A 26,659-nucleotide genomic window follows, 5' to 3' on the forward strand; every position below is an offset into this window, starting at 1 on the left:
TGGCAGGACTCCTCCAGAGCAATGTGGGCACTGGCCCAAAGGTGGCCTGCAGCCAGGAGGGAAGACGGCTGAGTGGGCAGGAGACCTGGACTCTCTCCTCCCCTGTAAGATGTGGTGACCAGTGCTGTCAGAGCAGTTTGGGGCCTTGAGGGAGGCTGTCAGACACCTATGGAGAGCGGGGCTGAACCTGCAACTGTTAAACAGGACGCTCAGGCGGACGTCCCAGGCGGACGTTACCCTGAGTGCAGAGCTTTGCTGCAGGCCGAGGGGGAGGGGTGGCTCTGGCTGCCAGGCACTCAGGCAGCACAGGCTCATTGGTGTGAGGTCCCCTGCAGAGAAAGCTCTGTGCCTGGTGTTTGAGCTCCTCATTAATCCTCTGAGCTGTTTCAAGTGGGGCCCGAAAGGCTGTGCGGTTCCCCCAGGGACCCCTACACCACCCTGCTAATGACCTGCTCCTGGAGCCCTTGGACTCCCTCTGCCCAGGCAGCTGGGAAGCTGCACATCCCACCCTCTGTGGAACCTTGGTACAGGCACAGCGGGTGCCCTCCCAGGGGGTGTGCAGCACAGAACAAGGTGATGGTGTTGCTGTCCCCGCTGCGGCTGTGCTCGATCTAGGACTGAGGGGTCCTGTGGGGCCATCAGAGAAGGCCAGAGGCTTCAGCTGGGTGTGGCCTCTGCTCCATGGGTGGGGACAGTGGCCAGGAAAAGGGAAGCAGATGTCCTCAACCCTGAGTGGCCTTGCATTGTCCCTGTGCCCAGGACCCTGCAAATCCTACAGCGGATGGATTCCGAAGTCTGTATTTCCACTTTCCCCTCCTTGGTTCAGCTGGTGTCCTTGTGTGATGTGTCCAGCCTATTCTGAGCTTGTGTGGAGCAGAGGGAAAGGCCATCAGACCCTTCTACAGTGAGCTCTGGTGGGTGGAGATCAGAAAGACATAGACAGACAGACAGATAACCAGTGCTTCCCACCTGGGGAGCTGCGGATGTGCAGATCCTGACCCAGGAGGCCTGGGTGTGCCCTGGGAGGGATGCCGCTGCCTGCCAACCTCTGCAGGAGCTGCCATCAGGGTGGCACAGGAAAGGGACCACACTGGTGATGTACCTGGCCCCGACAGTGAGGTGGACCTGAACTCACCTAAACGCAGGCCTCATCCCCTGCTCAGAGTCCCCTGCCCCAGTCACCTCTGCCTTCAGCCGCTCGATCTCGATCTCCCCATCCTCGATCTGCTGGCGCAGCTGCTTGGCCACCGTCTTTTCAGTCTCCACGATCTGCAGGAGGTGCAAGTACTTCTGCATCAGCGCCTCGTGCTCGGTGGCCAGGGTGCGGTAGCTGCGGGAAGGCAGGGGGACATGTGGCTCAGACGTTGCGTCCCAGCCCCAGATCACTCCAGCCCTCCCAAGCCCACAGTTCACACTGGCCTTCTCCCCTCCACTGGTCTGGCGCACACTTCTGTCTCTTTTTCTTTCTTGCATATGCACACACGCATGCGCCCTTGGCTCTGGGGTTTTGCCCGGCTAGACCTTCTGCCTGCAACTTGCCTCCTCCCTCCTTCTCTGTGACACTTCAGCAAGATGAAGCAAGGGCAGCTTTTCCGCAGCCCCAGGTTGGAGCCAAGAACCCAGCAGGCTGTGGTGGAAGGGTCTGTGGCCAGGGCAGGAGGCTGCACCTGGGGGATGGGGAGCCAGGATGGTGCTGGTGCAGGCCAGCTGGAGCTAGGGCCCAGCAGGGGCCCAGCAGGGACCTGGGGGGAACTGTCAAGAGTGCAAATCTTCCATCTTGCTTGCCATCTACCTCCAAAAGCAAGTACTAGGCTGTGAGAGAGCGTCTTTGGACTGCAGCACTATGGGATTACCATGGGACATTTGAACTTCTCTTATGAAAATGAGTATCAGATGAAATTTGCCTGAGAGGAAGAAGGAGCCAGGTTTTCCTCACCCACCTCGCATCACATCTGGTGGGAAAAGCTCCTCTTCCTTTTGGCTGGTCTTACTAACAGCAGTGCCCTGACCCTTCTAACAGGTTCCAGGCTGCCTCCCTTCCCCTCCACTTCCCTCCTTCCCCTCCCATCCCCTGCTCTCTTCTGCCTTCCGTTCTCTTTCCCTCAGCAGCCCCTTCCATCACCACCATCCTCTCCTCTTTCCCTCTCTCCCTCCCTCCTGAAAACAGTGACTTAACAAAGCCACACGCCCAAAACCAGAAGGAAACTCAAGGATGATGGAAGACCAATAGTTCCATTTGATAAATGGAGATGCTGAGGCCAAGACGAGGGGCAACATGCCTGAATAAACAGGCAGCATTGTCTAGGTGGGAGCTAGACTGGGCCTGGCTGTGAGGACTGGGTCCCTCCTTGCTGGAAGGCAGGCTGTGAGCTACACTCCTGCCCAGCTTGCAGCTGTAACTACACCGGGAGGCTGGGAGAGCACTGGCTTAGCTCGAATGTGTGCAGTGATCATATGTGCACACAGAATGTGTCTGTGAAAGCAGCTCATGCTCGGGCTGCTCTCAGAGAGCCTCACAGGTCACACGCGGTATGGGAGGCTGAGGGCACAGAAGTCACAGCTCCTCGTGCCCCTCTAGTCCTGACCAGCTCTGGGGAGGGTGCCTCTCTCAAAGCCAGTCTCACCAGGCTGGGTGATGTATGTCCCAGGAAAGTGACTCAGTTTTCCTTATTTGCAATCATTACTGTGCCTTCCCCCATAAGAGACACCCTCGGGGGCTGGTGGGCTGGCTCCTACCCTGGGCTTTGGTGAGCAAAGCCCAAAGACTGCCCACCACTGGCACCTGGTTCCAGGAGGCTGAGCGGATGCGGTGGAGAGGGCAGGTGCTGTGCTCTCTTCCTTGCATCCCCTGGGAGGACAGCTGCCTGCTGTGCTGGCACTTCCTGACCTGTTGTCACGCAGTGCTTACTGGGATCGAGGGCTGGGGTTCCTGCATGACCCTGGGTGTCATGGTCCATATCAGCCCATGGGGACTGAGGGGCTCTCTTAGGTTGGGGTGAGGCAGGAAGGACACATGGTGTCAGAGAGCCCCTCTGATGTAGAGGCCAGTGCCACAGGCATGGCCAGGTGGGAAACGCCAGTCAGGCCAGGGGCTGGGTGACCACAGTATGTGAGTCATGTTGTCACTGTTCTGCTGGCTGCGGGGAGCCAGGCTCAGGTAAGTGAGTCCAGGCCTCTCTCTGGGGTGGGCAGATCTGGGGCAGCCCGAGACTTCCCTCCTGCTGTACATTCACCCTGTGTGCCTGCTTGCACGCAGGGCTCTGCTCCTGGTGCTGGGTGGTGCTGATGTAGTGACAGGAAGCTGGTCTGGGTGGCATAAACTGTACCTCTCTCTGTGCTGGTGCAGACATCTGGGGAGGGGAGCTGCTGGCTCAGGGGAGAAGACACCTACATGGAAGGCAAATGGGTGAATGGCAAGGGAGCAAGTACCCAGTCCTGCACCCTCCATGGCTGGATCCTGCCCAACACAGGAAGCAGCCTGGGGTGAGCGCAGGGCATTACTGCGCTTCCTGACTTCAGCCTCAGGATGCCTGGGCAGAAACCTCAGCTGACCCCGGACTGCAGACCCAAAGGACTGAGGGATAAGAGATGTTGTTTTGAGATGATTGGTTTGTGAAATCTGTTATGCACCAAGAGAAAATTAAAATGTTCTCTCTGAAATATATATTATTCATTTTTAAAAGTTAAGGTTTAATGCACATCTCAGGAAATACACAGATCATAACCACATGGTTTGATCAACTGTGGTAAATGCATCAACCCTAATCAATAAAGGGCATTCTCACACTCCCGGAGGGCCTATTGTGCTCCAGCCACCCTAGACCCAGTACACATTCTGAGCTGTTACTTCTGGCCAGTTGTGCCCCATCTAAAATTTTATATAACTGGACTCTCACAGCATGCATTGCTTTTCTAGATTCACTCAGTGTACTGATTTTGGAATTCATCCATCTTCCTGCATGTAACTTTAGACAACCCTTCTTATTGCTCAGCATTATTCCACTGCATGAAGTACTTGGGTTGGTTCATACCTTTGCCCGTCGATAGACACCATGGCTATTTCAAGCCTTTGGTAGACTGTGCATAAAGCTGTTAAGGGCATTTGCATATGAAAATTTTGTGGGTATTTTTTATTTCTCTTGTATAAACACCAAGAAGTGTAACTGATGGATAATCGAGTTGATGTATATTTAACTTTTCAGGCAATGGCCTAGGAATATTTCAGGTTGTTCCTGTTGTTTTGTACCCCTGCAGTACTCAAAGTTAAGGTAGTTCCAGCATTTGGTGTTTTCAGTCTTTGTGATTTTAACTATTCCACCATATAGGGTTAGTGTTTTACTGCCTCTAGAAAATGTTTGTATTCACTGATTTTCTAAATCAGTGTAGCCCTGATTACAAGATTGCATAACAAAGTGTAATTCCATAACACTTCAATGCTTGCAAAGTTTCTCCATGTACATAATTTCATTCAACCTTCACATGAGGTGTTTTGACCTTCAGGGTAACTCTGTTATTGGTTCTACAGTATTTGATGCTGGGGAGATTGAGGTCCAGTTGCTCCCTCTGAACTTGGTTCTACACTCAATCTAACCCTCAACAGCTGCAGTAATTTCTATTCTGCATCACAGACCTGATCGTATTACTCCCCTGGTGTACATCTTCGATAGCACCCCACTGTTCCCAGAGGAAAGGTTAAACCTCTCAGCAGTGTTTTCCAGATCAATCATGGGCTAATGCCAGCTGGCTATCCAATCTCATATTTTCTGACACCCAAACTTTGCTTCCTTGTTATTCCTAGATTTATCTTTCCTGTACCAGTCTTGTAAATAAAAGGTTTTTGGAAATGTTGTTTTTGAAATGGTTATTTCAAATGGTTTCAAATGGTTATTAATGGCTAAACCCATTAAATCTGCTCCTCAATTCTCCACTTAGGCCAAGTGTTACCATATTTCCACCTTCTCTAGACTTTCCCATTTTCCTGAAGATGGAGGTAATGTCTCCCTCTTTCTCTGTCTCATATGCTTTGATGTGCCTGGTATCTTCCTGATCAGACTGTGAAATCTATGGGAGAATGCCTGGGAGCCACTCATCTCTGCCTCTGCTTCATGTGTTAGAATCCAGTTTCCACAGCTAAAATGGGATACTCCTTGAGAACAGAAGTAGATCTTAGGGCAGGGTCACTGCTATGGTTATAATAAGAGCTTCTGGTCAACTGGTCTGATTCAAGGCTCAAGGAAGGGCCCTAAGATCCATTGATTGATGGATTGATCCATCCACCCACCTACGTATCCATCCATCTATCCATCCTCCACCTACACTTTAAACACTCATCCACTGATTTATCCATCTCCTCCATTCCTCCATCATTCATTTTTCATATATAAACTCAACACCTGGCCTTGCATCCATCTGTTCATCTTTGTAGTCCTCCACCCCTACTTGCTGAGAACCGTTTCTGTGCTTTTATCGAAGTCCTTGGGGGCAAACATTTTGTGGGAAGGAAGACACAGCAGCACCATCTACCCAGAGGATGAGTCTGGGTCCTGCTGCTTCTGATGGTGCTCAGCTCTGCCTGGGATTATCAGCTGCGGGTCTGTATCCCAGCCCACAAACACATCCTGCTCAGGACCCAAGAAGGACTTAGTCTAGATTGGAGCCCCTTTTCTCTCCAGCACATTTCTCCTCACCTGGCCCAGGGAGTCTCCCTCCAGAGGGGCATGGACTGCTGAGGGCAGGGGAGGGCCAGGTCAAAACTCAGAGAGTTATAGAGAATTTCAGTATTTGATGAGAAAACTAAGGTCTAAAGGGAACACAGAACTTGTTCCTGGCCATGCAGCACGTTTGTGTGGCTAGAGGAGTGCGGGGGGCTGCAAGGCCATTCCTGATGCTTCTCGTTCCCTGTGGCTGTTGGGAGGCATATCCCTGGACCCAAGCCTGGAGGTGGCCCCACCAGGAGGTGCTGCTGGGGCACATACTTTCCTGTGTCAGCCTCCCTGCTGGGGCCAGCAGGCCGGACATACCTGGCATGGGCGATGGCTGCCACCCACTCATCACAGTCCTTTGCATCTTCTGTCCTCAGCTCCAGGGCCTTCTGGTTCTCGTGGGTGAAGTTCACCGTGAAGTAATGCTGCATGGAGTGGAAGAAGACACCCAGTTACCAGGGTCCTGGTGTGGCAGCACTTGCTGTCAATCTAGCGATCCGCCAGCCCAGACGAGTTGCTTGTGATCACTGTAACGTCGTTCTAGTTAATGGTTTCACACACTATTGAAAAAGCTTTTGTACGATGTAACAAAACCTATGCTTAGGATGTAACAAGCAAGGAAAATCACAACGCCCTATTTGCCAACAAATTACACAAAAGCTGGTTTTAAACCACCAGACAGGCTACAGGGAAGGCAGGGAAAGCACTCGGGGAGAACCTCCCTCCAGGAGCCGAGCACTTCCACGCAGCAATGTCCAATGACTCCTTGAAAGCCAAGGACATGCTCTTCCAGAACTGAGTCAGAACCTGGTCAGAGCAGACACAGCCTGAAGGTCTCTGTGCTGCTGCAGGTGACCGACTGAGAGCTGGGCCGGCCATGGGCTGTCCCCTGAAGGTGCCAGGCAGAGCAGTACTGCGTGTGAGTTGATCCCCATAAAGGTGTTTGCACAATGCCTGGCACTTAGTGAGCACATGGACATGTTTATGATAATGCAATATGATCTCTGCTGTAACGGCGCTAAGAAAACAGGCCACAGGCCTCAGAGAAAGCCACACTGATTTAGCCAGAGAAATCCAGAGGGCTTCCTGGAGGACAGGCGCTATTGGGTTCTTGTTGGCTTGGAGGTCAGGTGGTGCTCTGTGCACCTGGTTCCTTCAGAGCAGCTAGTACAGGAGGAGCAGGGGCCAGGTGCAGGGAGCCAGCTGGAGGGGGAGCACCAAGGATGATGCCCTGGGCTCTGGGGTGTCACAGACTGGGGTCCATTGTGCTGGGGGGCAGCTCAGGTGGGGAGGGGAGCTGGGAGTGGACAGAGAGGACTGGCAGTGCAGGTGCAGAGGAGCCCAGAGGGGCCCAGAGAGGGTGACCATGGCTAGGACCAGTGGAACCATGCCAGAAAGGGTGCTGCCCTCATCCCTTGGGACTGAGCTGTCAGGAGCAACAGCACAAGACTCTGAGCTCTCGGGAGCTCCTGCTGACACTCACTGTCTCTGTTAATTGCCCTTCTAGGTAGCAGCCAGGGTGTGTGCACGTGTGCATGTACACACATGTGTGTTTGTGGGGGGGGACTCACTGCAGAGACTGTATCTCTCCTTGTTGCCTAGGAAACAGGAAACTGAGGCTATAGAATGAAATGTCAGCTACAGCCTCAAATAAGTGAACTCAGTGGGTCCAGTGGCATTGCCCGCCAGGAAGGAAGCTGGTTGAAATGGAGCTGCAGGTGCTGCCAGCACCTTCTTGGCCCTGAGAGGTGACAGACGCGTGATGCTTTCCCTCACACCCACCCTGTGGTGCAGGAATTGTCTGATTTATAGGCGCTGATCCTGAAGCTCTGGGCAGCCGAGCTACTTGCTCAAGGCCACACAGCTGGACAGCACAGCTTCCTGGGCACTGGGAGCAAAGACGAAAGAAGCAGGGTGCCAACCTCCAGGGGTGCAGGGGGAGAGACTCAACCCTGACTTAGAAGCAAGGCACAGAGTGGCTGCTGGGCTGTATGGGGGCCTTTGGAAGGAAGGAGGAGTGGCCCCTTTGCCTGGGCTGCCAAAAGCTGGGCTTGGTGCGGCCCAGGCCTCTCTGGAGAAGCCTCTTGTGGTCAGTCCTGATGGAGGGGAAGTGTCAGCTCCTGCAGCCCCTGCACCCTCATCCATGGGAAGCTGGCGTCAGAGAAGTGAGCCAGCCCAAACCACACAGGCGCTTCTGTCCTTGGGTGGTGAGGATTGAGTCCACACCCAGCTCTCTCCCCTGAGGCCACAGTGGGAGGAGGCTGAGGGCTCTTAAGACTTCGTCCCCTCTCCCACCCCACAGCTGGTGGTCAGGCCATCCCCACATCCACTCCACCTCTGGGGCCTTGCCGCACCGTCACCACCCTCCCTAGCATGTGTCTTGCCTCCGTCATCCCTTGGAGACCTTGGTGCTGAGTGACTGGCAGGCTGCATGTTAGGCAGAAAGCAGAGGCTGGCAGGGGGGTGGGCAGAGCCATTCCCATGTTTCATGACATGGGGGCCAGCAACACTGAAGCATCTTCAGGGCTGGGCCACTGGCAGTTTGTGGGGGTAGAGATGACAGGACTGTCCTGGAGCTGAGCACACCTCTCTTAAGACTTTGAGTGCTGGCAACCAGCACTTTTGAGTCACCAAGGGGTCTGACTCCGGGCCATCGGGAATCAGTGGAGAGAGAGGGACACAGGGACAGATGGGGGTGCAATACAGACACAAAAAACCCGCTGGAAAGATTAAGCCCATACGTATGGGGCAGAGGATGAGATGCTAAGAAAAAGGAAATACCTGGACCACAGACCTACGTGCGGAAGAACCAAAAAACAAGCAAGTGATGTCTCTGCAGGGGCAAGTGGCTGACTTTTGGGGCCTGGCTGCACCTGCTACACCTGGGTGTGGTCAGCAGGAGGGCAGGAGGGCCCCATTGCAGGTGGAGATGTGAGCCCCCCACCACAGAGGGCCAAGGCCTGGAGGAAGAAGCACGGGGCGTCTCTAGGGTTGGGGTCTGGAGCCCCCAGTCTGGGACTTTCAGGTGCTCTTGCCCTTGTGTGGCTGCCCGCTGCCATCCTCACAGTCACAGAGAGAGCTCCTGAGTCAGCGGCAGGGGTTCCTAGGTAGGGAAAGCCTCGGGATAGCATTGGCCTGGGGCCATCTCTGCAGTGGCCCAGAGGGTGTTTGGGACAGGTGAGTCCCTGCCTCTTGTCATGTGCTCTGTGAACTCCGTGATACATGGGTAGACACACAGGTGCACACACACGCCCATCTATCTTCTACCATCTACCAATTATCTACGTATCTATCATCTATCTATATCTACTTATCTGCCATCTATCATTGATCTGTCTTCTATCTGGAATATAAGTGAGAGATGAGTAAGTAAGAATGTGTGTCCTGGGTCTTCCCTGACCTTCTGGCCAGGCCAGGCAGTTGCTAGGCCTGCTGTCTTGCTGTGCCTTCTGGGTGAGCTCCCGCCCTTTCTCTGTCAGGCAGATGTAGAGCTACAGCCTCAATGTGGCAGGGAGTAGGTATGGGTGTGGCACTGCCCACGGCATCCAACCTGGGGACACACAGGCAGGAACTCAGGTTTGGGGGCCAGGGTTGTCAGAGTCTCAGGCCTGGCCTGGCTGGGGCTGGTACAGGTATCTGCATGCCCATCCTTGTGCTCACAGGATTTCCTTCTCCCCAAGGCCTCTCCTGTCTGGGAGACTCATGGTCTAGCTGACTCATGGGCCTTGGACTGCTCACCCAGGGTCTCCAGGGTGCCCTACCCTGCCTGGTGCAGAGCAGATGCTAACAGCTGGCTGAAGGACGGAATGAGCCAGGTGCATGGGTACTTCACTGCACCCTGAGGTCCTGATGTCTCCACGACAGCCTCTCCTGTCTCTTGCTAATATTAACAATGACACTGCGTGGACCCCTCCAGCTGTGGGTGTGGCCTGGGAGGAGGGTAGGACCTTGAGTTCGTCCCTTTGATTGATGGCATGTGGGGCCACTGGTAGTTTTTAAACTAAGGTAGGGCTCCCCTCAGGTAAGCCATGCCTGGGGGTGGCAGGAGCTGATGGTGACCAAATTCTCTCTGTGCCTTCTCTTTCGTCAGGATGGGGCGACTGGGACAGGGAAAGTAGACTGCCGTTAGTCTGAGATAGAAGGGAATTTTTGTGAAGTATGTGAATAGCAAAGGTTATGGATATCCTAGGGTTTTAAGGCAAGGTTTTGGAGAAAGGAAATAGGGAAGGGACTCCCATTGCTTTCTGCTAGGTCCTTGAGGTCTGCAGGTCAACAGTTTACTGTGGGAAATTTCAGCCATCACAAATGTTCTAAGAGTTTTATAGCAAAACCCTACACACATGACCACCTCGATTCCCTGGCCACCCTTGCGCACTGCAGGCAGCCTTAGGGGTGCCTGTACATGTCTGCTCCAGGCAGAGGGTGCCTGGTGCTGGTCCCTGGCTGGGAGCAACCCCTGGGTACCTGGCCTCCACCTGTCCAAGGCCTGCTGGTAGTACTCAGCTGGGTCTCGTCTGCTTCCTGCTTCCATGGGTGGAAGCCTAGGTCTGGGCTAGGCCTGTGTCCCATTGACATCCTGGGACTGTGGAAATGGAAAGCACAGAAAGCACTCAGGACCAGAACAACCCAGCTCTGGGGCCCGTCTGAGCCAGCCCACAGCCCGCAGCCCACCCACGCTGCCTGGGAGCACGGTGCTGACCAGCGGAGCAGGGAGAGGTGCCTGTCACTTGAGCTTTCACTTCGGCCTGGGGTTGAAAAGGTAGGAGAACCTCAGGAGGCTGAATCCCTCTTGAGGTAAAGAAGTGACCTTAATCGCTGGGGGAGGGAGGGGGAGGGGGCAGTTCTGTTCCCGCGCTCTGGGTGACAGCTGGGGTACTGTGTTATTGAGAAACACTGTGGTCAGTCCTGCTGCTGCCTGTGCAACCTTAGGTGCCACTGTGACACCTCCATCTCAGCTTCTCCGTCACACAGTGGGCATGGGAAGGGTCCCTTCCTCTTGTGGGTGCTGTGAGGGCCAGCTGAGGTAATGCTGGTGTCTGACCACCAGCAGGCACGTCGCACCTGTTCACTGCAATTCCTTTATAATATCATTCTCCTTGGCTGGACAGCAAGGCTGGGCCTAATTCAAAGTGCAGGTGATTTGAACAAAATGTGATCACCTTCCAGACCCGGATTCACTTCACAACTGTGGGACAAAGTCTTGGGCAACATCAAGAAAAACCACTGCAAAGTCACTGAGGGTCTGAAATGCCCATCTCTTGGGGACCTGGCTGCCTAGAGCTGTCAGAGCCCTCGTGGTGACCTCCCTATGGCACTCAGAGCTGTCTTACCCGGTGGCATCCTACAGGACTGCTGCAGCTTTGAGACTCGTCCTAGCCTTCACAAGGAGCACAGAGCTCAAGAAGGGGGCCTGGAGCTGGGCCTTCACCAGGGGCTCCGAGCTGGGCCTTCACCAGGGGCTCCGAGCTGGGCCTTCACCAGTGGCTCTGAGCTGGGCCTTCACCAGGGGCTCCGAGCTGGGACTTCACCAGTGGCTCTGAGTTGGGCCTTCACCAGTGGCTCTGAGCTGGGCCTTCACCAGGGGCTCCGAGCTGGGACTTCACCAGGGGCTCTGAGCTGGGCCTTCACCAGGGGCTCCGAGCTGGGACTTCACCAGGGGCTCTGAGCTGGGCCTTCACCAGGGGCTCCGAGGACCCAGGTAAGGCTGTCCCCAGCCCTGCATGCTACAGGGAGGCACAGTTCTAGAACAAGCCCGCGTTTTTGTTCTCTGGGCCTTGGAAGGTCTTGTGTATTCTTTCCATCTCTCTGCCTCTACTTCCTGTTCATCTGCCTTTCTTTGTAGCCTGTTCCTGCCCTTTCTCTATCTGCTCCTCACTTCCTTCCTTCCACGAAGGTCTGGTTGGATCGACTTCCCTTTTGGGCCAGCTGGGCCCAGGTTCATAGAGTCACAGGGTCAACAGAAGCTCCCCCAGAAAGACACTGGACACGTGGGCCCATCTAGCCTCCACCTCCTGCCCCTCCAAGCCGAGAGCCACTGCCTACAAGTGGTGAGCATAGAATGAGTGGTGACCATGCTGCCAGGCAGGGAGCAGCCAGCTGTCCGCCTGCCCAGGCTGAGGAGTTCCTTGGGATGCAGCAAGCCTGAGCACAGCGGGCTGGCACAGGGTGGGTGGCCTTCCCAGCAGCCGGGCCTGGCTGGTTGTGCTCCGAGCTGAGGGCTCTGGCAGCCTCTAGCCCCTGACCACTGGGCTCTTCCCTGGTAGGCAGGCAGGCAGGGTGGTAACAGGCCCTAGGCCAGCCACACATGACTGGCATTAATAGTGCACAGTGTGTGTCATGGTGCATGCTCATAATCCTAGCACTTGGGAAGCTGAGGCAGGAAGGCTGCTGTCAGTTCAAGGTCAGCCTGGTGCTACATAGTGAGTTCAAAGCCAGTCTGAATTTCATAGCAAGACTGTCTGGCTGTGAGTGGCAGTACTCCTGCCCAGAGTGAGGTCCTGCAGGAGGGGCAGCCTCCTTCTGGGCAGCTGCCCCCAGCTCCGAAGTCTCACCCCGTGCCTCACAACCACCTTCTGCATGCAGGGACTTTCTGCCTATCTTTGCTGCTACCGCAGGTCTCCCTCCAGCCTGCACATCTGTGACATCAGGGATTAGGTGCTTGGGCCCCAGGCCCTTGCCAGGCCTTGAAAGTGAGGCCGGGTATCTGATATCTATGCAAGCCCAGCTGGTTCTGCTGTCCTCCAGTACGTGGACCCAGGAGGACCCTGAGACTTGGCATTTCTCTCTCTTAGCCTTGTGCCCTCTAAGACCCACATCCCTGCAAGCAGGGACCCAGTGCAGCCTGGAAATGTCCCTGGGGTCACTCAGCCAGGGATCTGGGAAGCTGCAGAGGTGAGGAGAAAGCAAACTGACAAGCTGTGTGCTGGGCCCCACGTGCCAGGCCTGAGTGCTCTGAGATGCACAGACCCCAGATGATGATGCGCCCAGTGTGGAGGAGTGAGGCTGGGGCAGAGATGTCACCAAGCCTGGGCTTCAGAGATGTAGACTTCCCGCTTGGCTCCCTGGGTGAGCACTGCTGTTACTCTGGGGGCCTCCTTCTGCCTGGCTGCTCTGAGGGGCCCCTGTTCCTTTCCAAGAAGGGCTCCAAATGGAAACATCCCGGAGCCGGCCTGGCTCTGCCTGGCCACCCCTGGGATGGGTGGGCTCAGGGAAGGCTTTGCACGAAAGAGAGTCTGACCATTCCAATGAGGAGGGCACGGAGGGGCTCCTGGAACTTAACCAGCAGGAACCCTTGCACTTTCAGTTTTTAGGAAGATCCATCGTCATTCTGTAAAACTGGCCTGGGGAGCCCACCTCAGGGTCGGGGAGCAGCATGTGCTAGGGTGTAGGGACCTCAGGCTTGGGTTCCATACAGGGTTAGGGTTAGGGCGCTGCTGTAGTTTCCTCTCTCACAAAACCACCTCACAGGTGTTCAAACGGACAACGCAGACACTCCAGGCTCATCACAGGCCCAGGGATGCTTTCTAAACCACCGAATCCGTCACAAGGCTGCACAGTGGTTCTGATAGGCCTACTTGTGATGAAGGACTGAAAAACACACGTGTGCACATTCATACTTGTACACACACACACACACACACACACACACACACACACACACACACTGTGTGGGTCGCTCTCTGTCCTGAGGGTGAGGTCGGGAGGTGCTGGCCCAGAATCCTTTACTGGCTCCAAGATCTGTGTATTGTGAGGGGTTAGTGTCCCTTGTCCTCCGGCTGCCATACCTCTGCCCAGCCTGTGTCTCAGAACTCAGACCCACCACCTGCCTGAGAGGGCAGGCACCATCGCCCCTGGACGGCGTCACCTAAAGCAGGCCCCACTCTGCGGCCCTGTCCGGTAGGGCCAGCCTTCACGGCCTGGGCTTCAGTCAGCTGCTTGGCATCCCCGTGCAGAGTGGTGCTGTGCTACGGGCTACGGAGCCTTGCACACACGTGTGTGTATGTGCGTGTGCGTATGTCTTGGCCTGGAGCTCCTCTTGTCACCTTCCTTCTCTCCATGAGGGAAATGCACCTGGGCTCCCTGTGTCCTCCATTCCCACAGTCAGGACCCCAGGGAGCCCTTACACCAGCTCCCAAGCTCCCTAGCAGCACAGCACCCTCCCCGAGCCTCAAACACTCCTGGCCCCAGGTGCTGCCTGCCAACCCATGCGGCTCTTGCCCTGGTGCTGGGAGCCTCCCTGGGAACACACCACGGATTTCAGGGGCCTGCCTCGATGAGGATGCAGCTTCTCTGGATTCCCTGGTTCCCACACCAGACAGGAAGGTCTGTGGCCCTGGCCTGTTGGTGTAGCAGTGCCCAGGTGCAGAGGCAACCTCCACCTGCTCCTGCTCCTGGCTCCTGCTGGCCTCTTGCTCCAGCCTCCAGCCTCCAAGTTCTCAGGTCCCTGCTCAGGCCCCAGGGCCTCTGCTGGCCCCCATGCAGGTGGGTGCCAGTCCCAGACCCTGTCCAAGGCTCTGGTCTCCTGAGGTCTGCAGCCCAGCCTAAGACAGAGACTACTGCCAGGGATGATCCTATGGAGCCCCTGAGGGCCACAGGGAGGTAGGGGCAAGGAAGTAACTGCCAGGCCAGAGCCCCAAAGTGGTGCCACAGCCCCTCAGAGCCACACTTAAGCTGGGCATGGTGGCACATACCTCTGATCCCAGCACTCCAGGAGGCTGAGGCACGGTGGTAAGTTTGAGCCCAGCCTGAGCAACTTATGGAGAGGCTGAATCAAAAAAGGGGTCTGGGGATATAGCTCAGTGAGAAGGCCCCATGTCCAAACCCCAATGCCACACACACACACACACACACACACACCAGTCCTGAACCTGCTGCTCCCGAAGCCAGGGCACGTCCACCGAGCTTCTGCTGCTGACCCTGTGTGACCAAAGTACTGCAAGTGGCACAGGTGGGGTTGGTCTTGGGGCTGCCACTCTCGGCTGGTCCTGGGCAAACATCTTTCCACCTGTCCCTGTGCCTCACCTACCAACCGCCCCCTAGGTATTTGTGAGGGAAGGCACGAACTGCAGTTGGAATACAATAGGCAAGCACTCAGTTAGGAATGACCCAGGCATACAGATGTTTATTAACTGCATCTTTGTTTATAATAGGAAAAGGTGTTAAGGTACTCAAGTATCCCTCAAAAGAAGCCTGTCTAAAAACCTAGAGCACATTCACACAGCAGAATACTACACAGCCATAAACAGGGCAGTAGACACACTCAGTCAGCTCCCTGGGTTGGAAGCACTGGTATTTGGAGCAAGTGACACTCCAATAACAGTCCTGAGCACATGTTTACATGCGGGCATGCACAGGACAGATGCTGTCCCAGAGAAGCATGGGAACCTGGAAAGCGAGCTGCAGCCAGCTGGGAGGGGTGTGGCCACTGTCCACCCTCTTGCATCTCTCAGACGCTGAGCATGGGATACGCCACCAACCATAACCCCAAGACAACCAAGGTGCTGGCAGTGGCTGAGTGTCTGGCTGACACACGCTCGCCACCTCACTGCACGGTTCAGTCACCAGGTTCTTCCCTAGAGCCCGTACTCCAGCCCCCTCAACGTGGTCCTCACTGAAAGGTAGCTGCCGCATCTGCCAGCAACATTTCCCTCACTCGAGTTTCTCGGACTCCCACAAGGCAGTGAGTATCCCATTATCAGCCTGTTTCCTTTTTCCCAGGCCACCAGGAACCTCTCCACCATGCACGAGCACTGGCTTTCCTCCCGAGACTCTGCCTCCCCAGCCCCACTCCCACAGCCTACAGCTCAGCCTGGCGGCAGAGAACAGGCTAGAAGGGCAGTGGCAGCTTGGGGGACATGAGCAGGCTGAGAGCCCAAATGTGACCAGGTCTTTCACTCTCACTGATGCCCTAAGTTCATGTAAGAGCCAAGAGGCATTTAAATAGTTGGTTTGGGCTGGGGATATAGCTCAGGGGCAGGAGCACCTGTCTGGTAAATGCAAGGTCCTGAGTATTATTCCCTGCACACACACACACACACACACACACACACACAAAGATAAACAGGTGGCTCTATTCCACTCATGGGTCTGACAGAGGGAAAGTCAGTCAGTTCAGGCTTCCCTGCATTTCTAGATGAATTTCTGGAAAACTACATAGTTAAGTTTGCTAAAAATTCACTTATGCACTCCTCTAGAACTAGTTCTGAAAAGTTTTTATTTCAAATCTGAGTTGGATTTTCCAATTTGACTGAAATCAAACTTTGGCTAGGAGGTGCAGTATGTCCAGGAAACAATGATTTTTCTTTGGGGAGAAGATGGTTGTCTGCAGGACTGAAGTTCCTGTCTCAAAGCACACATCCCCTTGCTGTCCCCTGACCAGACCTGGAGCAAAGGCCAGATCCATATTTTGACTTGCAGTGACAGCTCAGTGCTGGTGTCTGTGGGGACAGTGACCCTGGCCTGAAGAAGAAATGGTGACCACTGCGCAGCTGTGGCTGTCCCTGGGAACCTGACCTTGAGGACTCATCTGAAAGGTGCCCTCTCAGGTACATGGCCAATCAAGCCTGATGATGCCATCCCCCTCCCATCCCCAGCCTCCAGTGGCAGTCCAGAGCCCATGGGCAGTTTTGGGGACCCTGAACGTGGATCCCATGGGCGGCCTAGGCCAGGGCAGAAAGAGACCTTTGTGCTCTCTGATTCCAGCCTGTACCCTACTCAGTCTTGTGGCCTCCAGATGGGTTTTCCTCCTGCCTTCCCACCCACAGAGATCTTCCAGGCACAGAGAGGCACAGTTGCTCAACTCCCTACTGTGCCCAGGGGAGGCCTGAGCTCCGCAGTGCAGCACTCAGGTAGCCCCGGGTGGTCCCCAGCCTCCCACAGCCTCCATGCCCTGCTTAACCGGGCCCTTTCCTTGGGGAGACTTCCTGCTCCCCAGCCTGCAGGATCCTCCCATGGCCCTCTGTGCCCTCAGTTCACCCTCGGTCCTTACGCATTTCCCACCTGTGACCCCACGCCCTTTCTCCTATCCCAGGCAGCTCAGACCTTTTGCCTGTGGTCCTGGTGCCCAGCAGGCATGGGCCTGGCCCTGGGAGGTGCTGAAAACCCCCAAGGAGCAAACGCCACTGAGCTGCTGGCAGAGGCCAGAAGTCTGAGGTTGACTGAAGCGGTAAAGTCTCCTTCCTTGTTGATTCCAGGGCCATGGGCTAGGAACACAGAGATCTGAAGTTTCATGGCAAGAGGGCAGCCCTCCTCAAACCTGCCAGAGCCCCTGGAGCCCGCCTGCTGCCTCGCTGAGGAAGAAACCCATCAGCACAGACCTCTGATGCCTGCTGGGCTGTGCCAGGCCTCTGCATGACACCCAGGCTGCCCATGATGGGGAAACTGTAGCTCATGGACTTGAAGTCCTTTCCAGGCTGGTGGTGGTACAGTGGGACCTACAGATGAGTCTGGAGCCCATAGCTGGAAGGCCCACACTGCCACAGGCAGAGATGGGAACTCCTCCAGGAAGGAGGTGGACTCAGGGCCTAGCTCCACCCCAGTGGAGGTGGGCATGGGGTGTCCAGGTCTGCAGCCGCTCCCTGCATGCCACAGTTGCCCTCGAAGTATCTGAGCAGCAGCAGTGTTCTGGGCACCTTGCCCTATGTCCCCAGCGCTCCTGTACATACATCAGGGTCAGGCTCTGCTCCTGGCTGTGCTGAGCTCCAGGCTCTCATGATCGATCTCAGGGAAACCCACAGCGTGAGCTCCTTCACCACAGGTCTCAGCTGCACAGCTGAGACAAACAAACAAAAGCTGCCCTCACAAAAATCACCAGACAGCTGCCACAGGTTTTCGATTGCTTCTTCTCCTGTCTCTCCTGGCAGAGGCTGGTAAGAACCAGCCCCCGCCCGAGTCCGTACAGTGCTGTAATTGACTTGTTCTCCACATACTGTAACTCTGCAACTCTGGAGCAGTGACTAAAAGACTGAGCTTGGTCTGCCATCTAGAAAATGGGTCAAGAGATAACCTCTCAGGGCTGTTGGTGTAATGACAGAAGACATGCACCTGGGGCCTGGCCCATTCCGGATACCCAAAAAAAATGATGTTTATTGTTATTATGCAGTGTTTTCAGTCTAATGCTTCAAAGCATCCTGCTGCAAAATTATATATGTTTGAATCTACATCTATAGCATGTCAGCTGAGGGCCATTTAATAATACTGTGAAGAAGGCCAAACTTTCTGAAGCATTAAGGATGAACTCTGATGTGGAAACCTAACATGTAAAATGGGCTGCTCTGACGGATGTGGGGTGCAGTCCCAGGGCGCCCCAGAATGAAGCAGGAGCACTGCAGCTTAGGGGAGGTAAGCAACATATCCACAGCAACTCCGGGAGGGCCATGTCAAGCCCTCACTGTCATGTGGCTTGGCAAATCCTCGGGTTTTGTCCTTGAATGAGAAGAGTGGGATGGGCACAATGGGAAGACAAATGGCAGCTGGGCAAGCACACACTTCCCACCTTCCCACAGCTGCCCCCCGGAGACAGGCCAGCTGGGTCTCATGCGGGGAACCCTGAGGGACTGCGGGTTCTGCCAGGCTGGTACAGTTCTCAGCCAGCCCCTGGCGGCACACTGGCTCCTTCCTAGGCTCAGCACAGGGCAGCCACCTGCTGAGCCAGTGGAGGCACACACACGGGGCTGCATCTACTTCCATAACAAGTACGTCTGAAGACCTGGAAGGGGACCAAAGTCTCCTGCCCCCAGCCTCCCAGTACTCATCTCCCATCCCCCAAGCCTCCTGCTGCCTTTCCCTCCCTGTGACCTGCTCAGTGACCTGAGGCAGAAACAAGGATGTTGGTGGGCAGGCTCACCGAACTCTTTTCTGGTACCCAGCAGAACACAGGTCCTGTAACTCCAGGAAGCACCTGCTGACCAAACCTTCACAATAGATGCCTGATTCCCTCTTCCTTCCAGGGCTTCCACCCCAGTGCCCTACTTGTAGCTGTACCAGCCCAGAGGTCTTTCCCATCCCAGCTGCCTGGGGCTTAGCTGTGGGGGAACAGCCGTTCCCAAAGGGCTAGGGAAGTGCTCAGGCACTGGGTTCCTGGTGTGGAGGAAGAATGTTATGTGGGTGTGGGGAGGCCTCTTTTGGGGAGGCGACTTTTAGGGGAGGACCGGAAGACGGAAAAGAGGCTGGTGTCCCAGGGACATGGGGCAGGTGGAGCTCACACCAGCAGGAGCCTTGAGAGAGGGGAGAGGAGACAGAGGCTGGAGTCCAGATGCTCTGGCTGGACCAGAGGAGAAGGAGCAAGAAGGACAGTCAACCTGGCCAGACCTAAGTGGTCCCCAGGTGCTGGCTGGAGAAGAGAAGAGTCTGAATGCACTCACCATAAAGAAATGATGCAGTTCAAGGGGATGGATGGGTGGACTCCCCTGAGCTGATCACCACCTTATGTGTATGAATCAAAATACCACACTCCCTCATAAATATGTACTGATTATACATCAATAGAAAATTTTAAAAGGGTAATAACAATAAAGGGCTCTGGTGACCTGCAACTCAGAGGGGGTGTTGGGAGGGGCGATTAGGCAGCAGGCAGAGGCTGTCAGACATCCAAGCAGGGCCCCAGCTCCTTCCCTGGCCTGGAGGGAGGTGTGTTCCTGCCCTGGGCAGTTGCTGCGGCTAAAGGATGAGGCCCAAGTTCTCCTCTCTGAACCCACAGGACCCAGTCCAGGCCCAGCCCTGGGAGCCGAGCTGTGGACGGTACCCAGCTCTGGCAGAGAAGTGTGAGTGCAGGTGTGAGTGTCTGGTCTGCTCCTGACCCCCCCCTGCTCCCCCTCAAGGTGCAATCAGGGCCTCACCCACCTCACTTCTGCCCACTGTCAGTTCTGGCCCCATGCTTGCCGGACCCCCGACATACACTTCCTCCACCTGGGCTGCTGGTCATGCCCACTGCTTGGTTTGTGATCTCAGGACTGGCAAAGCTCAAGTGTGCGCAGGCTGGGAGGGTGTGCTTTGTGCTGATACCAGCAGAGGCAGAAGGACAAAGCCAAAGTCAGTCTCACTTCTGCCTCGTGGGCGGCTACTTGTCTCCAAGCCTCCAGGCTGGTGTGACCCTGTAATGCGTCCAGTAAAGTATCACAGGAACAGAACTCTGTCATGGTTGGGGATAGGCACTTGCCTGGCAGCTCCCAGAGCATCACCCCCAGCTGGTGAGAAGGCTATGGTGGCAAAGATTTGCCTGTGCCTCTCTATCCCCAGTGAACAGGAAGAGATTGAAGTCCATGCTCTGACCCACCCTGGCTGCTCTGCTCCTGAGAAGCCAGGGCTGAGAGCATTATTACATGAGCTGGGAGAGCCAATGTGAAGTGCCTCCACTGCAAGCCAGCATGTGGGATGCCAAGAAACAGCCAACTCTGGGTCCTCACCACCCAGCCTTGGGGTGTGGGCTGCATGGTTAAGGGAGAGGAGCCAGGGCTGACAAGCAGGGCCAGGAAGAGGGTGTGGGGGAGCATGGCTGTGTGGATCTGACTGCCTGAGACACTGGCTCCGGGGCCAGAGCTCCTGGGAGCAGAGCCACACCAGTGCCCCAAGACGGTGCCAGATGCAGAGGGTGGGAATGCCCAGGATCAGGATAGGCCTGGTGCTTGGCCTGGGCCCTTCACAGGCCCTGTGAAGCCCAGGATTAGAGCATTTTTCTAGGGCAAAGAGTTCACCCTTATCTGTGTCCATTTTCCCCACAGCATATGGCATTGGCTCCTTAGGCTGAGGGCCCTATGTGGGACCTTACATTGATCCACCCTCACGTGCAGAAGGCAGAAGTAACACTCTGCACCCACAGGTCCAGCTCAGTGAGTGCTTCCTGTGCATCTACCATGCACTTGAGGGTAGCACCCAGGAATGGTGTGGCCCCCATTCCTCACAAACAATCCTGTGGATTACAGAGAAGAAGCCATCTGCACCTAGGTAAAAACAATGCCCTACCAGACTCCAGCTAGTCCTGTCAAACTGATAGCTTCTTTGGCCCGTTAACTCAGGCACCCTCCACATGCCCAGCAGGTCTGGAGTCAAGGGTTCTGTGACCCAGACAGTGTCATGAGGAACTGATGCAGTTCCTCATGCTATGGGGTACCAAGTCCAGGAGGAGCAGGAGCAGCTGCTGGGGCACTGATCCCAGCTGAACACTGGAAAGGACATTATGCTTCTGTACACACAGACAGCCAAGGGGCACGACCTAATTCCCACATGCACTGAACTTCTCCAGAGGGGGGACATGGCACAACATGAGGTTAGCACAGGAGGTCTTCATCTGACTTGTGCCCAGCAGGGCAGCCGACCACCTGCTGCTCCCACCCTGCCTCTCTCCTCCTGTGCCAGGACACCTCCTCATGGGAGTGCTCTGGGGACGCAGCTCACACACACACACACACACACACACACACACACACACACACACACACGCCTCCCGGGATGGCTGCTAGCACAGTTTGGCACCCACACTGAGAGGAGCTGGTCTGGAGCCAATGTAGGGTCTCACCTTCCAGAATTCCCAGACACTAGAATTTTAGGTCTGACTCTGCCAGACTCTCTGTGATCTTGGGCCACCCTTTCCCTTCTCTGGTCCTCAGTGCTATGGTTTGTGAAATGGGAAGGATGGGCTGTGTGCTCTCTCACATGCCTTTCTGCTTTAATATGTGGTTTCCTAAATACTGTTGCCCAAAATTCAGATTCAGTGAAGATTTATTCAGACTCCACTGAAATGTACTTTAAGCATCGCTTCATATACAGCATTTGACTCAGTAAAATCGGAATCCCAGAAGGGTCAGTTATTATCCCCATTCTGTAGATCACAAGACAGATTCAGAGAAGTTCAGCGTGTTAGCTGAAGTCACACATCTAAAGCAGTAGCTGCGATTCGGTCTCCAGGCCTGTCAGTCTTCCCATCCAGGGCCCTGGGAGCAGACACTCTGGTCCCACACCCGTGGGCTCCCCCTGCCCTCTGCTGGCCCAGAAGCTCCACTGGGCAAGAGCTGAGAGTGGAGGGCTCTGGGCAGGGCAGACACCAGAAGCTCTGGGCTGGAGAAAGGTTACCAGAGCGAACAGCCAAGTCTCTGCTGAGACCTTTAGGCTGGCTGGAGCTCTGAGCTTAAGTAGATGCCCGCCCTCTTCCTCCAGGGTTCCTGCCTGCTTGTTGGTCGCTCCCAGAGACCTACTCTCAAACATTCCTGTGCACTCCCGGCCTCAGAACCATCTCCCAGCGCGCAGGGGCTGCTTCCAGGAGGGAAGAGGAGCCGCTGGGCAGGCTGAGCTTGGAGGTATGTCCTGATGAGGAGCGAGACTTCTAAGGACGCTTTCAGTGCAGCCAGTTTGGTGCATCTGCGGCTTAGCAAACCTCAGACCCTGGGGGCACCTGAATATATCTCTCTGGGCCTCAGTGTCCCCGACTGCTTGGGCCCTGTGGATGCCAGGTTCCTCCCAGTGGTGACATTTGAGGACTCATTATAGTTGCCTTTCCCTAGGCAGCAGAGACTAGATACCTTCGGAGACCGCGGAGGGTTCTCCCTCCTCCCCACCACCCAGGCTGCGCGTGTCCAGGCCCCCGGGGCCCTGCGGCAGGGAACGCGAGAGCAGCGCAGTGGCCGGGCGGGCAGGGAGGAGCGCCGCGCCCACGGCCCAGCCCTGCGCCCCAGCGGCCTTCGGAGCCGGCCGTGCGGTTCGCTGGGCTCAGGGGCCGCCACATCGAGCCGCACCCGGGCGGCGCTCGCGCGGCTGGGGTGACACTGCCCGGCGGGGCCCCTCCGGTCTGGATGCGGGTCCGGGGTCCTTTCCTGTCCCTCCCAGCCGCGCACCCCTCCGCGCCCGCGCCCGCGCCCGCGCCCGCACCTGCTTCTCCAGCGGCTCCTTGGCCGAGGGCGCCGGCTTGGGTGAGGGCGCGCGGTCGCACACACAGCCTTCCAGCAGGTACAGCCCGGAGGGCCGCGAGCTCGAGTCGCTCTCGAAGTAGAACAGCAGGTTCTGCAGCAGCGCGAACCACTTGGTCTGCCATTTCGTGTTGTCGGCGCTCCGCTTGCTCAGGTAGCCCTTGCGCGTGCCGTCCTTGCGCGCCAGCAGCCCCAGGGAAGCGACGTGGCCGTCGTTGAGCCGGATGCCCTTCTGCATGGTGCTCGCAGGCCGCGGCCGGCGCTCACGTCTCGCCCGGCGCGGCCCCGCAGCCCGTCCGCGCGCCCGCGCTCCGCCCCCGCGTCTACACTCTCGGTGGGCTCCTAGATCAGCGGGTTCCGCAGCGCCCGGGCCGCAGAGGCCGCCGCCCTGCCCGGCTCGCCGAGGGCGGGCGGAGCCAGGTGACGCGGCCCGCGAGGCAGTCCCCGCGCGGAAGGGACACGCGCGCGCGCGCTCTTGCCCGGCCGCCCCCGCCGCCCCTTCCCCGGGTGTTCAGAGCGAATCGGATGGGTTTCATCGAACGCGGGCACCTGGGGCCTAGCCGCCTCTGGAGCTCGGGCTGCGCGCCCCCCGCGGCGCGGCGCGGCGCAGTGCGGACCCAGGGTCAAGTTCTGCTCATTTTCTCCTCCAGCGCCCCCGCCCCCAGGACCGTATTTTCCTAATCCCAGGTGGTTGGAAGAGGCGGATGGCGAGATGGGTCCCTTGGCGCCTCCCCTCCGGGCCCTTCGAGCGGCCTTTGGGGCCGGGACGCGGGGCAGGCTGGGGGTGGGGGGCTTATTTTACTTTATTTCCAGCGGTGACTTAATTCCCGACGCCGCCGCGCGCCCCGTGGTCCGGCTGGAGAGTTTTCGCAGATGCCCCCGAGCCTGAAGGCAGAACCCGGGGAGCCTTCAGTACTTGCGCGGGCGCAGTGATACCTTAATGATAGATTTTCCGTGCTTATTTTTAGCTCCCATTCGCCTACACAGTTACTCGGCATTTATCCGAGAACGTCACCGCGCCCGCACGCTGCATCCGGAGGCGCGGGCTGGTGCGGATCGGGGAACGCGCGCCGCGTCTGCCGCAGAGCGCAGCGCCTGGAAGAGCCGGAGCCCGACATCCCGGCCCGCCCGCGTGCAGCTGGGGAAGAAGGCCGGACGCCCTGCCCCGGCACGCGCGCACACGCTCACACACGCGCGCGCACACCTCCTGGGTCTGGAGTGCTGGGGAAGGGACTAGGGCTGCTCGGGCGGATCCACGCAGAGGCTGCCCCGGGCGCTGGGGAGTAGAGGAGGAGTGGCCAGTGCCCCTCCTGGGCCCGTGGGCCAGACCTGTGTTTTGTGGTGATGCTGATTTTTCCTCAAAAATAATGAAACAAAGAGGGCAGGTTGTGTGTGTGTGTGTGTGTGTGTGTGTGTGTGTGTGTCTGTATGCGTGCGCTCGCAGCTGGGGAACAAACTAGGGCCTTGTGCATGCTAGGCAAGTGCTCTACCACTAGGCTACATTTCCCAGCCCTTTTCATTTTTTAGTTTTGAAACCAAGTCTCACCCACTCTGGACTCAAACTTATGATCTTCCTATTGTATAAAATCCATGCTATCTCAACCTCTTCCTTCCTCCCTCATATCCTTCCTTCCTTCCTTCCTCCCTCCCCGCACCTTGATAGTATGTGGGACATTTTTTCATATTACTACCAAAAAAATTTTTTTTGCTTATTTTTTTTTTTTGAGGCACAGTCTTGCTAAGTAGTACAAGCTGGCCTTGAGCTCACTAGCCCAGTTTGGCCTCAGATTTGCAGCTGGAATCTAGAACCCGGACTCCTGCCTGTCCACCATGTTCTCTGGATCAAACTTTGTTACAGATAGAGGCCTAGGGTTGACTTATAAACATGGAATACAATGAAAAATAAGCCCAAGATTTACCTCCTCCTTCATTGGAGTCTGGCCCAGCTAATCTGATCTCTGGAATCATTTTACAGGAGTGGGAGGAGAGGTGGGCATATGTGTTCTGCTTCTCATTTAAATTCAATATTCTTCCTTTTTTCTTATCTGTATTTTTACTTTTTGTAATAAAAAGTTACCATAGTACATAGATAAGACCAAGATATGCAAAGACTTTAAGAAATTTTTTCTTTGAAAAAGTTCTGATGCTAAACTTGGAGCATTTGTAGGAAAATAGAAGCACCATGAGACCATAATATTGAGGGAAATAAAACAGGCACACAAACTTAAATATCCCATGGTTTCCCTTACAGGAGAAACCTAAAGTGTAAATGAAGAGCAAAGTGATAGGCAGATAATGGGGAACGGGGTGATGGGTCTTTTGCAAATGGGAAGGGGACCAAGGGAGGAAGGAGGACGGAGAGAGGGGAGGGGAAGGGGTGAAGGAGAATGGAGGTTGTCGTGTACATGTCCCAGCTCCGGGTGTAGAATGTAATCACTGTGTACTGTAAACATGTGCTAATAAAAAATAAAAATTTAAAAAGAAAAGCAGGCAAAGCGTTAGCTATGCGAGAATGTTCACTGTCCGTATGGTGCAGTGCTGGAAAATTCTAGCATATCCTAGAGAAGCACGTGTTCTGCTGTGTTATTAGAGGGGGAATAGCTCGTCCCAAGCCTCACATGGACTGGGGGAAGTTTGTTGTAGAGTCAAAATAAGAGAGGCTCTTCAATGTAATTTAGAGAGTTTTAAGAATCCGTTATTAGTAGGCTAATTTTTAAGTAAAAAAAGAAAAATCACTGAGGGGTTTCTTACCAAGTTGATCAGCCCAAAGTGGTAAATAACTGGCTGATAACTCCCAGAGTGAGCGCCCCACCCACCACAGCACACTTCCCGGCCCTCCGCAGGTGGCGAGGGCCTCTCTCAGAGCCCAAGTGCTCTCTGCAGACAGAGCCCAGGTCAGCTTCAGGATTGGAGCTGAAGTAGGCTCAACTCCAACAAACCAGTCCAGAGGTGTATGGCTTCCGCTCAGAAGTTTACCTCTTTCACCCAGGCGAAGCTTGCTTATGTAGTGTTCTGCAGTTCTGAGAGTTCTCTCCAGCCTTCCACCTGGGGAGTCTGCTGTCTCTGTGGTTTGTTGGCACCTGCACAACACAGGTGGGTCCTCTGGGGGAGGGAGGTGAGTGTAGCAGCACACACCTGTCTCAGAAGTGGTGCTTTCTCTCCTGCACACACTCCACTATGAGTAGTGCTCTGGCCACTCAGCTAGGAGGAGTTGGGAAGTGAAGACTGGCCTTGTCAGGGGAAGGAGGAGATGGCAGGTTCTGGTGGAAACCGTCTCAGGGAAGTGACCACCATCATCTAAGCACTTCCACGTGGCAGGGCTGAATTCATGTGATTCCATAATCCCTGCTGTTGTCACCTCACACTGCCACTCCGGAGCCCCGACAACCAGGAGTAAGGAGATCACTATCTTCTGCCTGCAGATCGTAGGGATTCCACAGTGCCTCCTGGGTCACCAGTCCAGTTGTTCCATGGTTGCAGACTCCTCTCTGCTCATGTTCCTGGTCTCAGCTCCCTACAGCTCCTTGGGCTGGCCCTTTGGGGGCCACTCTGCTCTGGCTCCCGAGCAATTCCCAAACACATTGTGCTCCATGCTGACACACTGGGTCAACTTTGGGCTCCTCTGTGGTTCTCCAAGTGTCTGCTGCTTTGTCCTGATTCCAGATCTCTGATGGTGTCTCCACCTCTTTCTCACTGGCATCTTCCCTGCGGCCTCTGAGCAGCTCCTGTGAGTGTCTAGAGCTCTGGTCCCTTCTAAGGCTTATGTAGAGCTTTGAACGCATCTTTCTTCTAGAACTAGCGCCAGGAACCTCTTTCTTCCATTTTCCACATCTTGGTGGACCTTGGCGCTGAGATGTGGATACCTCTGAGGCCCAAGTTGTGCTCTACAGGTGTCCTTGCTCACATGAGGCCTCTCTCCTTCCATGTGCTGTGGATTAGTGGTCCTGCCCATAAACTCTGAGACGCAAAATCAATATGATGATGACCTCCCTCCTCTTTTACAGTGAGGCAAAGATTTCTCAAAGGAGATTTCACAAGCATACAGATTTGTTCGGCAACATG

At 55.6% G+C, this 26,659-nt stretch overlaps 1 protein-coding gene across 4 annotated transcripts in view; it reads right to left on the reverse strand.

Annotated features, from left to right (window-relative positions):
- Rasgrf1 (Ras protein-specific guanine nucleotide-releasing factor 1) overlaps window positions 1-23,001 on the reverse strand; it is a 97,891-nt gene extending 74,890 nt beyond the window's left edge. For all 4 annotated transcript variants that reach the window (XM_013507689.1, XM_005410378.2, XM_013507688.1 and 1 more), the window contains exons 1-3: window positions 22,560-23,001; window positions 6,021-6,127; window positions 1,183-1,330 (exon numbers count right to left, since the gene is read on the reverse strand). In XM_013507689.1, the coding sequence (XP_013363143.1) occupies window positions 1,183-1,330; window positions 6,021-6,127; window positions 22,560-22,835 (531 nt within the window). In that variant the 5' untranslated portion in view covers window positions 22,836-23,001. The remainder of the gene's footprint in view (window positions 1-1,182; window positions 1,331-6,020; window positions 6,128-22,559) is intronic.
- Window positions 23,002-26,659: the final 3,658 nt, after the last annotated feature.

Source organism: Chinchilla lanigera, unplaced genomic scaffold (assembly GCF_000276665.1).
Source record: "Chinchilla lanigera isolate Chin_1 unplaced genomic scaffold, ChiLan1.0 scaffold00132, whole genome shotgun sequence".
Classification (NCBI taxonomy): domain Eukaryota; kingdom Metazoa; phylum Chordata; class Mammalia; order Rodentia; family Chinchillidae; genus Chinchilla; species Chinchilla lanigera.